Source organism: Eucyclogobius newberryi, unplaced genomic scaffold, assembly GCF_026437365.1.
Source record: "Eucyclogobius newberryi isolate DKJ021-1_F unplaced genomic scaffold, fEucNew1.0.hap1 SCAF_7, whole genome shotgun sequence".
In the NCBI taxonomy this organism is placed as follows: Eukaryota; Metazoa; Chordata; class Actinopteri; order Gobiiformes; family Gobiidae; genus Eucyclogobius; species Eucyclogobius newberryi.
Window position 1 is genome coordinate 27,747,375 of NW_027316389.1, and position 14,662 is coordinate 27,762,036.

The 14,662-nt window shown below is 40.1% G+C and overlaps 1 protein-coding gene across 1 annotated transcript; it reads right to left on the bottom strand.

Moving 5' to 3' along the window:
- Window positions 1–84: 84 nt before the first annotated feature.
- On the bottom strand, window positions 85–13,950 carry LOC140348717 (transcription factor 12-like). The gene is made up of 12 exons (XM_072434773.1): window positions 13,765–13,950; window positions 9,351–9,447; window positions 8,488–8,627; window positions 8,278–8,398; window positions 7,563–7,615; window positions 6,574–6,664; window positions 6,419–6,492; window positions 5,832–6,005; window positions 4,464–4,578; window positions 3,565–3,703; window positions 1,484–1,713; window positions 85–1,109 (listed from the first exon to the last, which is right to left on the bottom strand). The coding sequence occupies exons 1-12, from the start codon at window positions 13,831–13,833 to the stop codon at window positions 970–972; spliced, it is 1,443 nt and encodes a 480-aa protein (XP_072290874.1). The 5' UTR covers window positions 13,834–13,950; the 3' UTR covers window positions 85–969.
- Window positions 13,951–14,662: the final 712 nt, after the last annotated feature.

Here is a 14,662-nt window from a genome sequence, read left to right on the forward strand (position 1 = left end):
ATTGGACAAAGTATAGTCTTTTAACTTTCGAAAAGACTATGTTCTTCTTTATGCAACAGAATCACGAGATAAATGGACACTACATTTGTAAAAAGACATTTATTGCTACAATTATTTTATGACACATGCCTGTAGGCTACTTCAAACTGTACATATACTTTACAGTATTTCTGATTACTTCTGGGTATTTGACCATTGTTCGTGATATAAGGAGCAAAAACACATGGAGACATATTACTCAGAAAATATGGCTATTCTAGAAAAAAAAAGAGAGAGAATAAGAAAACAAATAGAAAACAACAATGATAAAGTTGTTACAGATTAATACTTAAAATATTTGTATAAAAGATAACTTAATAATTTACAAAAGACAGGACCTAGCTCTAGCCATGGTTAAACAGATGCTGAGATGTTTCATTAGCCAATGCTAAAACACAAATATATAACAACAAATATCCTGTATACTTTGTAATGCACACACATTAGGGACATTCCTGGAGATAGTTCATTCACAGAATGGTCAAAACTCCTGCAAAACTCGCTCACACAAACACACAGGGAAAATTAAATCTTTAAAACACACAAACCTAGGAATGTCCATCACGCTCTGAGTCACACGCACTGTAAAAATGATTCTGAATTACATCAAAAACTGCAGATGACACCTTCTTTTACTTTATATTCAAACTGAAATATTAACAAGATATTTACATACAAAATATCTGCAGAGTACAATGCTTTTGTCTATAACGTTTAGGCACAATGTAAAGAGCTTGTTTGGGACGTGAGGAGATGATTGTTCAACTGCATCACACGGAGAAGTCAAACTCTCCACTGGTCCAAATCCAGAAAGGTCTCTTTCTTTTTTAAGTATCTGTATGAAAAACACAAAACATGAGCCAACATTGTAACACTAAGAACAAAGAAAAACATAATGATCTAAATCAAATGTAAATGCCTCGTTTGTCTTCAGATGTGGCCCATTGGGTTCCCCGGGTCGGTGAGTCCAGGATGGAAAGCTAGATGCATGGACTGAGGATCGGACATGATGGCGGCCTTCTCCTCTTCTCGTCTCCGGAGACAGGCCGTTTTTGGGTTCAAGTTCCTCTCTGTAATTGAAATATACCATCATTAACCCACCAACAACCCATTGCGTTGATTGTGAAGACATTCTATTACATCAAACTTATCACATTTAATAAGCCCAGTGTACATTCCCGGGCAATCTAAACTTGAACTTACAATAGGGAGTTATGCATAAGTGTTGCAGCTCTACCAATGTGCACCAGACAGCACAATTTCCAAGTAATTCAACCACAAAGAGTCACAACGTGGTAGAACATATCTTGGCTATTGGCTTGTCAAATCCATATAAAGTATTTCTCCTTAAAGCTTTCATCTTCTAGTGTTGTATTTACTGCTACTGTTTATTTACTGTATATTTCTCATGTGTATTTGATCGGCCTGTAGGCATTGCCCTCACCTCTGACTTGTTGTTCCAGGCTCAGGATGACGGCCACAGCCTGATGCAGCACTAGCAGTTTGGTTTGGGGCTTCTCGCTCTTCAGATGCAGCTGACACATGTGTCCCAGCTCCTTGAACGCCTCGTTGATGTCCCGGACCCTCAGGCGCTCCCGGGCGTTGTTGGCCATCCTCCTCTCACGTTCGCGCTCGGCTTTCTGCTCTGGACTCAGATCTTCGTCCTCGTGGATACTGGTGAGACAGGAAGAGAAGTTGAGAGTGAATTGTGTGGAGAGAAAGGTTGGTTTAAGCCTGCCCTCTGCAGGTCACATGAAGCAAAACAAGACTGTGTAAAGTCCTGCTCGTCCTAGTTTGGACCTTCACTGCTCTGACTCAGTCCTGGCCCATTTCAGGCCTTGTGTTGACTTTGTTTGGTCCTGTTCTAGTCCTTGTTTAGATCCAATCCAGTCCAGCATTAGTTTTGGTTTGGCGAGCCCTATAACAAGGTTTCAGCCAGGTTTAGTCTTGAATCAGTTAAGATTTTGTCCTGCATTACACAGACTAAGGTTAGTTCTGCTTAGTTCAGTTTTTTTCCAAGTTTAGTCCTGGTTTAGTGTTGGTTTAGTCCTGGTTTAGTGCCGGTTTAGTGCTGGTTTAGTCTTGGTTTAGTCCTGGTTTAGTGCTGGTTTAGTCCTGGTTTAGTCCTGGTTTAGTCCCGGTTTAGTCCTGGTTTAGTGCTGGTTTAGTCCTGGTTTAGTGCTGGTTTAGTCTTGGTTTAGTGCTGGTTAAGTCCTGGTTTAGTGCCGGTTTAGTGTTGGTTTAGTCCTGGTTTAGTGCTGGTTTAGTGCTGGTTTAGTCCTGGTTTAGTCCTGGTATAGTCCTGGTTTACTGCTGGTTTAGTCCTGGTTTAGTCCTGTTTTAGTGCTGGTTTAGTCCTGGTTTACTGCTGGTTTAGTCGTGATGTAGGTCAGGGTTTAGTCCTGGTTTAGTGCTGGTTTAGTCCTGGTTTAGTCCTGGTTTAGTCCTGGTTTACTGCTGGTTTAATCATGATCTAGGTCAGGGTTTAGTCCTGGTTTAGTGTTGGTTTAGTGCAGGTTTAGTCCTGGTTTAGTCCTGGTTTAGTCCTGGTTTACTGCTGGTTTAGTCGTGATATAGGTCAGGGTTTAAGTCACCTTTTGGTTGGATAAACACTGTAATTCTAACCAGCTCATATGACATGCATCAATTAAAACATTTTTCCCATTGCATATATTTTGGGCCGCATCCTAAAACCAACCTCTACGATTACTCAAACGTTGCTTGCAGTCATGGCATATGACATAAAAGATAGCAATCATGCAACAAGATTATCTGTCCTATTAAGAGCAAAACAGACATGGGGCAGCACAGATGAAGCCTGTCCTGATTTGACCTATGAAGACCCTTGAAGCATTTTATCTGATATTTTTAGGGTCTAATGTAAAATCATAAAAACTGAAATGTCTTTGAACAACCTCTTATTGAATATCCGACTGCCTTAAATGAATTTACTGTGTATAGATTGAAACTGTTGTTCTAGGGCATAATAATAAGGCAGATTTAAAAACAATGTAACTTTGGGAAGAGGCCTATAGTCGTGCTTATGTCTTTTCCTTCTGGAATCACCACAGTAAACACCAAAGTGAGTGGATTTGCATGTTGAGTTGGTCCAGATTTTATGCCAGATGCCCTTCCTCACCTTTCCTTCGTTTACACTTTGAACAGGCACATTAAGTACACACATTACCAATATGTATGGATTAATACAGTAAGAATCAACTTTGTACAGGCTGAGAATAATCTATTATTTCAATATATTCAGAAGCAGAAATAAATATGTTGACTTTTCTTATTTCATTATATATTAAAAAAAAATAATAATAATAATCAAGTCAAGTCAAGTCAAATAAATCAAGAGATCTGGGTCAAGAAGAGAATCTGATCTGGCATAAAACATAACATACATAAATCCAAATCATCCTGTAACTACTGTACCTTTACATTATAAATTATTCATTTAGAGTTAAAGGAGTAAATAAAAGCTGATATGAGTATGTTTTGAGTATTTCCCAGCGTGTTTCTCACCTGTTCCTGCTCTCGCCTGTTTTGTGCTCGCTCTCGTCGTCTGACCTCTGGCTGTCCGAGCTGTGGCTGGTGTGCATCATGTCCTCCCTCTCTCTATTCTCCATCTTCAGCTCCAAATTACTCTGCGTTCCCGGGACACCTACACATTTGATGAGCACATGTTAAATATACAAAACGGGGAGTGCACCCTGTTAGAAATAGGTGTAAAGACAGTGTTTTTCTAAGTACTTCTACTTACTTAATTACTGCTAATATATGTTTTAAAAAAGGTAAAGGTGTTCAACAACATTAGAAATTGTTTAAAATGTCCCAATAAGTTTATTTAAGTAGTAGTTACTGGTGCTATTGCTACAATCTTGGTATAACTACTACTTCTTCCTAACACCTATCACTATTAGTACAACTACTACAATAACAATTACAACTACTATTAATATTATGCCTGTGAAAATTAAAGTAAACTAAACCTACTGCTTCCAAACAATTAAGATAGAGTTAAACTACGAGAACAACAGTCTACTACTACTACTACTACTACTACTACTACTACTACTCATACTACTCATAATACATAATACTACACATAATGTCAAGGTTTCTTATATTATTTATTATCTCAAAAATGACCAGTGGTGGAACGAGTACTGAATATTTGCACTTAAGTAAAATTAAAAAGTAAAAGCTAAAAAGGTACTCAATTACAAGTACCGCTGCCATCATTGTACTTGCAAGCAAATGTTTAAAAAAGTATGTATGCTGTGTATGAATCAAAGTACTATTCTTTGTTTACGTGGTTTTAGTATAATTCTAGATGAATCTATAGTACAAATCTGACTAATTGAACCGTTTAAAGCTGAATGAAGTAGTTGGTCTTCCGTGTGAGGGGGACTATGACTGACCTCGGTTGGCTCCTTGCATGTGCTGCAACACCAGCCTCTGTCTCCCTGAATATGGATGTCCATTCTGGGTTTGGAAAGCACTTTGATGGTTGTTGTTCATCGCAATGGCTTCCACCTTTATGACAAACAAAGCGTACATATCAATATTCATGTCCAGCATTCAGGCCTCAAGTGCAGCGTCTACAACAATCCTGTGTCCTCCATGAATCTTGTCTAAGGGGCAAAGGAAAACACATAACGTGGATCCAAAGACAAATAAGTCGTTGAACCAACATCTGCCGTCTCATTTTCAACAGAACACTGGCTCAATCTTTATCTCTGCAGAATTAATTTAATCTGAGACAATCTTAATCCCTCTCGTAAAAGTACTGTATAGTCCCTAAACATACCCCTAATTCTTTTCCAAGAGTGATTCGCTTTGACCCATCATTTGTAAAAAAAAAAAAAAAAACACGAAAAAGGGAAAAAAAAGAAAAAGTGAGAGGTTTTAAAACCCCTCCCCCACAGGATTAGGCTAAAAAACCCTTTCCCTGTACACACTTTCACTCCAGCTGGGTTAAAATCCCCTGGTCGGCTACAAGAGTGAACAAACAAGCGCACCCCCGTCTATCCCACGGTGGAATTAGTGCATGTGTACAGGACATTTCCCAAACGCTCCGCTCAGCTTCTGTGTTGCTTCTGAGTTCAAGGACAGCCACCTTTTGCATGAGACAGAACTATGCAGAGGGAACGACCGGGAAAGTCCTGACACTAGATACTGTGGCTGTTTACACTTGACATGGTATTACTACGTGCTGCTGCTGGCCTTACTGAAATACTTCAAAGTAAATCGTAGGCTGCGGTTTTATATGAACCTTTTTTTTCCCTACATAGATCATACATTTTGTCAGAACATAAAAAAACACGTATGAATTTGAATTTAATAGAAACAATCATTCTTTGTGATTATTCCTGTTATTATTCTGACAAATAAGTAGTAATGCAGTCACGAGGAGTCACAAGCCTTTATACGCTCATTGTGCTTCTCCCAAGTCAAGATATAAAGAGGGGGTGGTTTCTGGAAGGGCATCTGACGTAAGATTTTTGCCAGTTCCAACCCTGGAAAAAAAAATAACAAAGAAAATGAAGTCTGTGCCAAACGAATATGCAAATGACTGCATACTGGGAGGCAGGGGTTTTACTGTGACTACTGGGTCAAGTAAGTCGAAAAACACTACTACATAATTACTCCACTATAATAACTGGCCGAATCCTTTTGTACATAAAATAGGATTGAGCCGCCGGGAAAATCCTGAAACTAGATCCTGTGGCTATTTACACTAGGAGTGCTGTGCTTTCCTGAAATACTTCAAAGTAAAGTGTGCTAACCATGGTGGGAGTGTGGCATGCGAGGGGCAGGGAGCTGGCGGAGGAGACCGGTCCCTGGGGTGCGTGGGGGCTGGGGGAGAGCAGGCCCGGGACGTCTGCTGTCGGGCCGACTGCATGGTTCCTCAGGACGTGGATCACATCGTCCAGCCGATCCAGACGGTCCTCCACCTGAGACTTTACAGGGAACAAACAACGGACATTGTTTTATAACGATATGAACAAACTAGGCATTTATTTACAGCACAAGGGCTATTTTGTATGTATGAAACTATTTATTACTAACACATTTAATAATACATTTAATACAGGAATAAATGCTGTAAAAGATGCATCTTCTATAGTTCTGGTTCTCTTCTGGTTCTGGTCATTGTAGCACTGCTTTTTATAACTGCAGTTTCTCATTAGATGTACCCTACAATTACTTTACCCTTTTTCCAGGTCCAAGCCAAATAAAAAAAAACGTTTAAAAAAATCTCACTAGATAATGTTAAACATGTGTACACAGTCTTTTATCTCAGCGGAGCTTGTGGCACGAGATCTTGTCCCACCCCACATTCACAATATTAAAATCTGCCTCAGGTCCTTACCAGTGATATTAGTGAAGACTCATAATGTGGCGAGACCTGAGACTGAACAGAATTCTGGGGCCATGTATTTGAACCTAAAAAGAGAAGACATAGGAATAACAACATTAGTAAATATAGACATTTAGCATTTACAGGGGCCTTTTCGGTGCTGTTACCTGCAGGCTCAGCAGTCAGTGGAGACGGGGATCGCACCGGTGTTGATGAGCTGGAGGGGAAACTGCTGCTGGTGTGATCAGGGGAATATATCTAGATGAGAAAAAGTAATCTCTCATGAGCATGTTTATCGCTGGTGAGGACCTAATATAGATCTTTTTTGATCCTTGTTTAGTTCCAGTTTGGTCCAAGTTAAGTTAAGTCTACGGCTGCGCTCGCACTTGCACATCACTCCACATAAAAAACAACAACAACTAAGACTAAGGGTGCGTTCATTTGTCGTTATTCGGTCCTAAATTGCTCACATTTTAGTCCTGTTTTGTGTCGACGTGATTTGGTCTTGTTTTTGTTCTTTTTTAGTCCTGATCTAGTCCAGGTTTAGTCCCAATTTGAATGTGTGACCTTAAGACAAACTAGATCATGACTAAACTATGACCAGAACAGGGCCAAACCAAGTCTACACAAGGACTAAAGGACCAGGACCAAACTAGGACACACCCTTTTATTTCCAGTCCGGTCAAGACCTTGTCCTAGTCCTGGTTTTATCCATGGTTCAGTCCCTGGATTAGTCCCCTTGTGGTTAGATATAGTCTGGGATTACACCCTTTTAAGTCTTGTTTTATAGCTTGGCACTGTTTTATTTCTGATTTTCTGTCGGTAATTCTTCCTGTGTGAGGTTGACAATCAGTGACTTAGAGCATGGATCACTCTGAGGACACGACTTGTCTTTTCGGTCCCGCGTTTTACTGTCCCTGATATATCCTTTGGTGCAGCCTCATAACCTCAGCTAAACTCATCAATTCTGTTCGTTTTAGTGGTTTGGCAGCCAATAAAAACTCCAGCAGTGTGCGAGTGGTTGCACAGTTAATATGCAGTATCCAGGGGAAGAATAATTATTTCCCTTTTGAATTATGCCACTGGGACTTGGTTTAATGTTGCTATTTGAGCACAGATGAGCTGCTGTAATGGGGACGGGGCTGCGCATACTTACAGAGGCCAGAGCTTTGCCCAAAGTGTCTCCTGTTTGTGAACTCCCGTGGTTACCTGAGGATGAGAAACAAACAACTATTGTTAAAGACAAGAGGTATCTTAACACAAAATCATATACAAATCAAGTAAATATGTAAATAGGAAAGGAAAGTTTATTTGTAGAGCACAATTCGTACACAAAGTAATTCAAAGTGCTTTACATAACAGGAAAGATGTATTCAAATCAGAGTAAAAACAGATAAAAACATAAATAATCCTATATAATATTAACTTATAATAAAGGGAAGAGTATATACAATCCATTCGGTCAAAACAATACCCTTATCTTTATCTTACCCTGAATTGAAATAAGATTAGTTCCTTCTTCTTTTTGGCATTTTTTGAATTTACACATAGTAAACATGGCCTTTTTATGTGAATATGTTTAAAGGTTTTCTAATTGATTGAGCACATTTTATGGGCAGGTCAATAAATCTCAATGGAACTTAATAAAAGGTGTACATACATAAATACAATATATTTAAAAGTGACTATCAGTTCAAAGGTAAAACTCTCATTTGATTGAATTTTTTGGGGGGATTAACCTCAGACAATAAATTACAATAAATAATACAACACCTGATGTTTTTTTTATGGTCTATTGTTAATAACATAATTTAAAAGTAAGTAGTAATAGTAATTATGGTCAGTCATTTATCAGAGCAATGCTTCCTCACCTGTGGAGTTATCTGTAGCATTAATTGTGTGGCGTGATGGCGTGTTGTGGCGGTGAAAAGAGGACATCGGTGGGAGGCCCCTGTTCAAGTCAGCAGCCATCACCGAATGTGGAGAGTAGTCCTGTGAAGTGAGAAAGACGCGCTCAGTCAGACCAGCGGGGCGCCTTAAGTGCACGTGTCAGTATGTAGTTGGCGGGATGTAAATCTCACCAGGTGACTGTGGGGCTGCATGCCGCCGTAGCTCCCCGACTGAGAGAGCAGGGACGTGGCTGCTCCCAGTGCCCCTTCATAGCCCTGCTGGTTCAGCCCGTTTACGGCGCTCCAGATGTCGGGCGAATTGGTCGTCCCCTCTAAAAACACATAACGGCGTGTTATGGCCCGCACTGGAGCAGCATCTCAATCAGCACAAATGTAGACGGAGAAGGCACTAGACGCAAGCAGCGGTCTCTAATGAAGCAATAGATCTGTCATAAACTGGAGTAGATCAGTCTTTGTTTACAAGACTGTGAGCGCTAAATGAAATATGAATGTCTTGAGTCAGTCGCTCGTGGACAATGTACTGATTTAAAAGCTTCTCAAGAAAACACATTTGTCCCATCTGAGGTTGCAACGTCAAATCCTTCTTTAGCGCACAGTGATATGAATATAGATTTGGTATGGGCTCATTTTTGTTCAGGTTTGGAACTGGCACTAATAATATACTGCCTTGTGAAAATGGCAATTCCATTTTTTAAGAATTTAATCTACGTATAAACATTATATTTAAGCTATCTGGTTATTATTTCATACCTTTTTTTATGAAACAAGAAAAATACAACTTTTATTTGAGTAAAAGCAGCCTAATCGTGAAACTTTAAGCAATTTCGCTTTGGGATACTTTACAGATGGGATTAAATGGGCAGAGATGTTACCACTCAAGAGGAAATAAACTGGTCAAAGCTGTAAGATGTACTGAATGTTACTCGAGTAAATGTGCCAAATATCCACAGTTGTAGCCTGTTGACGGGACACAATTGCAGCCCTGTAACCAACTGATCACATAGACAGCATAGTTTAGGATTAACTAAGCTTACCAAAAAATGTGCTGGCAAACAGACTGCCGGGGCCCTTATTGGACGGATGTGAAGATGAGTTCTGGTTGATGTCGTCATGAGGAGACTGCCCATAAATCTATGACACAAAACACACAACAGATTCAATCCATTTCGTTTGAGGAGCTCACATTGAACGTATATATACAGTATATAAATACAGCAGGCATGCGCAGAGACCGCAGTATTATGGAAACAAAGCAGGGAGCTGATGCACACTTAGAGCTATTGCGATAATCCATAAGCTGCAGATCCATGCACCTCCTCATCCGGATTTACCAACTATTCACCATGAGAAATCCCTGCCCTAATCATGATCAGGTTCCGACTGGCTTTAGAGACACACAGAATGAAATAAAATTGAATTACAAACTGCTGCGGCCTCGCGTGCACCAAACAGACAGCCAAGTCTGACCCTCTGATCTTTTACTCTGACAGATCAAAAAGTCTTTTAAATATATTTCAACAAACGATTTATGGGGCAGCCGTGTGTACACTGTGTGCTATACGGTCTTTTCATCCCGTCTGACATCACAACATTTACCTGGAATGTGACGTTTTTACACTGGATGCCCTTCCCGACACGACACTTTTATTTTTATGGCAGGAACAAACACTGACTTTGAACCTCGCCGTTTCAAATATAATCCCAGATGAGACGTAATGCTATGAATATACACAGTGGATGATTTTATATTAAGGCTTACCTGTCCATGCGTTTCAAAATGATAAAGAATTACCGTTGCCAGAGCAAATCAACCACATAGAACAAAATAAAACATCTTTCGAATGGTGAAACGTCCTCAAAATGTTTGCTTCAATCAGAAAGCGTGCCTGTTTTTGGAGTTTTTCCTCACATGGTTACCGTTAACAAATCTTTATCCCCAGTAAGCAGATGTTTATCCATATTATTTTGGCAAAGTAAAGTGCATATTCCGTGCTGCACATTTTATCCAGACTTGAGAGAAGCAAAATGAGTTAAATGGATTCGAATGATTTTCTTCTGTGCTTATTCTACTTTAACTGTGGCTCTTGTGTACTTTTACATCCTGAATTTGTTTAACAGAGCATATATGATGTTATAAAATACACCAATTAATTAAGAACAATATTTCCCTTGACACCAACCTCTATATTAATTTTTGTACAGCCCAAAATCACGATAGCCGTAACTAGTTTTCTATTCACGCTTCAGCCTGCTTTACAAGGAGACCAAAATAAACAACCTACTATTTTCCCAACACAAACTACTTCCCGGTCCATATAAAGTGAGTTATTACAATTAGGCCCTTCAAACACGCACGCACGGCACATGCACAGTCACTCCAAAAACCACGAGAGGTCTGGGCTGCACCTGCACCTCCCTCCACTGCTTTGATGTGCCCCAGGAAATGAGAACAACCTCCCTGCGCAGCATCAATGGGGTGTCAGTTACCCGGACGACAAGTTCTGTAAAGCAGGCTATTAAGGACTCTCTGGAGTACGCCCGTGCGCCTCTCTCATCGGCTTAGACACACACGCACACACTCACGCACACACTCACGCACACACATCTTTGGTCGCTCGGTGTACGGACAATTAATGTGCAAAATCAGCAAATGCGCGAGGGTTGAAATAATCTGCTGCTTTTCTATACATGTTTTTGATTTGACAGACTTAAAATATGTTTTCCTTTATCCCAAAAATATAATGTGTGTCATTAGAAGTGGGTAATATCATGACAGTTGTTTAAAAATCTGAATCTCGTAAGAAAAAATGCTATAAAAAGAGCTGATTAAAAAATAAAATTGAAAAATGTTTGTTTTACACTTTTGTGATAAATTGTACAGACATTTTACATTTTTCTTAACATTTAAAGGCATATTTTTCTGTTGAATTGACATAATATTTTCATTATCTGGATACTTCAAAAATACATCAAGTCATTTAATCTTTTTGGGTTCTAGCATTTGATGTGTTTTTGTTTAAAAGTAGATAAGTAGTAAGGTAGGTAGTAATTCTCAGGACTTCAGTTGCATTTCTGCCTCAATAATTTAACCTATTATGTTGAAATATATTGTGTCTATTGTTTTCAAACATATTTTTCTTTCTCACAAACTTCAGCACATTTTCAAATCTGCACTCATTATGAATTTCACATGAACTTGTTTCTTCGTTTGAGTTGAAATCTTATTGTTTACATACTTCTAATTTGCCTTGTAAGCAGTTTGCCTCTCCCTGTACACATGAATAGTGCTATCCAAACTAACCCGGCTCGCCTGCACACACATAAAGCCGTGACCTGGGCTGGCACGAGTCCCATGGCGATTGTGGGCCAGGCCAAACACCGGAGCCCCTGCCGACACTGGCCCGTCTGAGCCGCCATGGGCAGCATATGGCCGAGGATAAAGCCAATTGTCCTCCTTACCATCAGCATAGCAGGCGACCCGTTAATAATGGTCACACTCCCACCCCAGCACGCCCCCTTCCAGACCCCCCTGTCCCGTCCCGCGCCGAGAGGGGAGCCGTCGCCATGGCACAATCCAGCCTTTGGAGCAGCATTGATTTAGGGACCATCAATCATGGCATCACGAATGATAAGGGGTTGTTTGGAGCAAATAGAGGCCACGAGTGAGGGAGGAAACTGTTCAAGCTTTGTCAACGCTGCACGAGCTAATTCTTAGATTGTGCACCAAATCCAAGAATTAATTTCTGATTTTCAGCTAAAACAATATTGCTACTTACTGCGAGAAATTGTCTTCAATCTTTTCAAGTTTTCTTATTAGTATTTGTTCTATAAGCAACTTCAATTAAATGTCATTGTCAATAATATTAGTCTTGTTTTGCGTCTTGCCCTAGGTTTGTCATGACTTAGTAAAATCAGTTAGGACGGTATTAGTATTAGAGCGTCATTAGAGCATCTATTACATCTGGCTTTTAAGCGCTGTTGAGTCACACCTCTTGAGAAGCTGTAGTTCCAAAAAGCAAAAAAAAAGCTAAGATATGACATGAAATAAATCAAAAGTTGTGAACTGGATCACACAATTCAAATATTCAAAATCTCGTCTCATTCTCATCTCATGGCCTGAATCTCATGTCACCTTGTTTCCCTTGTTGTGTCTTCTTAAAATACTGATTTCAACTGAACTATTCTATCTTGATAACTGATCCTATGTATCGTGCACAATGACAGGTCAATCCCATTCTATTCCCTTGTACACATCACATTACCGTTGCATGATTTCCTGCGTTGTACAGTGGGTGACCTCAGTGTGGACATGTATGTGGCTTTTACACTACATTTAATCTTGTGCCTTGAACTTGTATAGCTCCAGTGATCTGACAATGTAAAAAGTGTATAACATTGTCATGCCGGATGAGTGAAATATCAACTTGCTATTCAGGGCCTATGCTGTGCTGCAACATGGCCAACTGCAAGCCACATGCAACCAATTTTCTGCCTCTGTGATCCACTATGTCTGGATATGGTTAGTCTCACAGAGATCAAAGCTGCCTTTGATAATGGCTGCAGTGGTGGAGGGACTGCTCCAGCATAGCGGGTTAAATCAAATAGAAATAGCGGCAATCTGCTTCATGTCAAGATGTTTTCTGCTCTGAGGGCTGACTACATGGTGCTTACAGGCAAACAGGAAGTCTCACCGGACCACATTTTAACAGGACTTGGTCAGTGTGGGACTACAACCTAATTGCTCTGTAGTGCTAAGCTTGTGAGTGGTACAGGGGAGAGTTATAGTGTGAGTGTACATTCTGGCATTTACATATGTTTGCATACGCATCACCAATTGAAAACAACTTAGAAGTTTTTTCTTCTGGGTTTTCTTTTCATCTTCTTTTTTTTTTTTTTTTTTTAATGAGTGCAGAAAAAAAACTGAGAAATGTTCCCAACCAAAACATGTGTGCAACAGATTTTCATTCATAAAACTCAAACTCAACACAGAGCCAGCACAAACTAGATCTCCACAGCTTAACTTCATTACACCGAATTAAAGCTGGTTTCAAAGCAAAGGGGCAGATTTATGCAGGCTTCTTCCAGTAATGAACACATAAGGTATGCTAATAAATGCCCTACTTATCATTAAAGGTGCAAATGTTCAAATGGTCTAATCATAAACATCATATGCAGCCAAAAAAATAAAAATAAAAAAGAAAGAACGAAAGAACAGTAAAGGTTAAACATACACATTATAGAAGGCTGTAATGTGTCATTTATAAGGCAATATCCAACCAAAATAACAATGTAAAAAAAAATGTTTGTGAATATTATAAAAGGAAAGCACATATTTTCCCATAGGCTCCTACACTATCACATTTAAGCCTTTTGCTCTGCAGAAGCTTCGGGGAAAAACATAACCTCCACCTCCTTTACATTGTCACAAAAGTATAAAAGTATACTCACTGGCTTCACGTTGTAGCAGTACATCAGTGAGTTGTTGCCCGCACTCGAGACGCTCTGAGCGCGGTACATAACTCCGTTTCGGCTTGACGTCTAATAATGCGAGCTCTCTCCAGCGGGCGCACGACGCTGTCCTCACTTTACGCACGCACCGCAACCTGCCGCCCGTCCCCGTCCCCGCCTCCGCTCGCGCGCTCCCCCCCGTCCCCCTGTTGGACACGCCGCTACCAAACAGACAACTTATGCAAATGAGGACCGGACCATCCTGCGCGGGAGGAGAGGGGTGCGCGCGCGCGGCACAGCGGAGAGACGCGCTATCTGTGCTGCTGTTGGGAAGAGCGCGGATTGTGCCATGTAAAACAAACAAATAAACAAACAAGTAAACAAACACACAACACAATGTAAACGCTCATAATGTCCTTCTTTTAAATTGCATTGTATAAGTGGGTGTTGTCGTGTGTGGAATGGATGCCGTTATTTTCGAGTCATAAACGTAAGATATGATTGGGAAATAGGGAATTCCCAGCTTGCTGATAGGTCTAATCTTAAAAGAGGCATGCCGTAATAAGTGTTTGTTTTATCTCAAGTACTTCATATTGAACTATTACATAAGTAGAACGTTATTTTACAGTTTGTTCATTATAAACTGCATTATTGATCAAAGATGGCTCAGTAATAGAAACAGCGCCATTGACTTTCTGATCAAAACTGCAGGACTGATGAGCACTCCGTAGTCTCATTTAACCGTAACGAAGCAGTGGATTGATATTTAAGAACCAACATGTATGACTCGGAGTTTTGAACAAAGAACAGGGATGTGGGCGGAGATAGGTGAAAAAAAAACTGATTTTACTGAGCAGTGGAGCCTCAGTTGCAGAACAATACAGGATTACACAAACAT

Coding starts and splice junctions, on each gene's coding strand:
- LOC140348717 (XM_072434773.1), bottom strand. CDS start 13,833: ATGTACCGCGCTCAGAGCGTCTCGAGTGCGGGCAACAACTCACTGATG. Junction 8,399..8,487: donor TGCAGCCCCACAGTCACCTG/GTGAGATTTACA, acceptor CTCACTTCACAG/GACTACTCTCCACATTCGGT. Junction 4,579..5,831: donor CATGCCACACTCCCACCATG/GTTAGCACACTT, acceptor TTTGTCATAAAG/GTGGAAGCCATTGCGATGAA.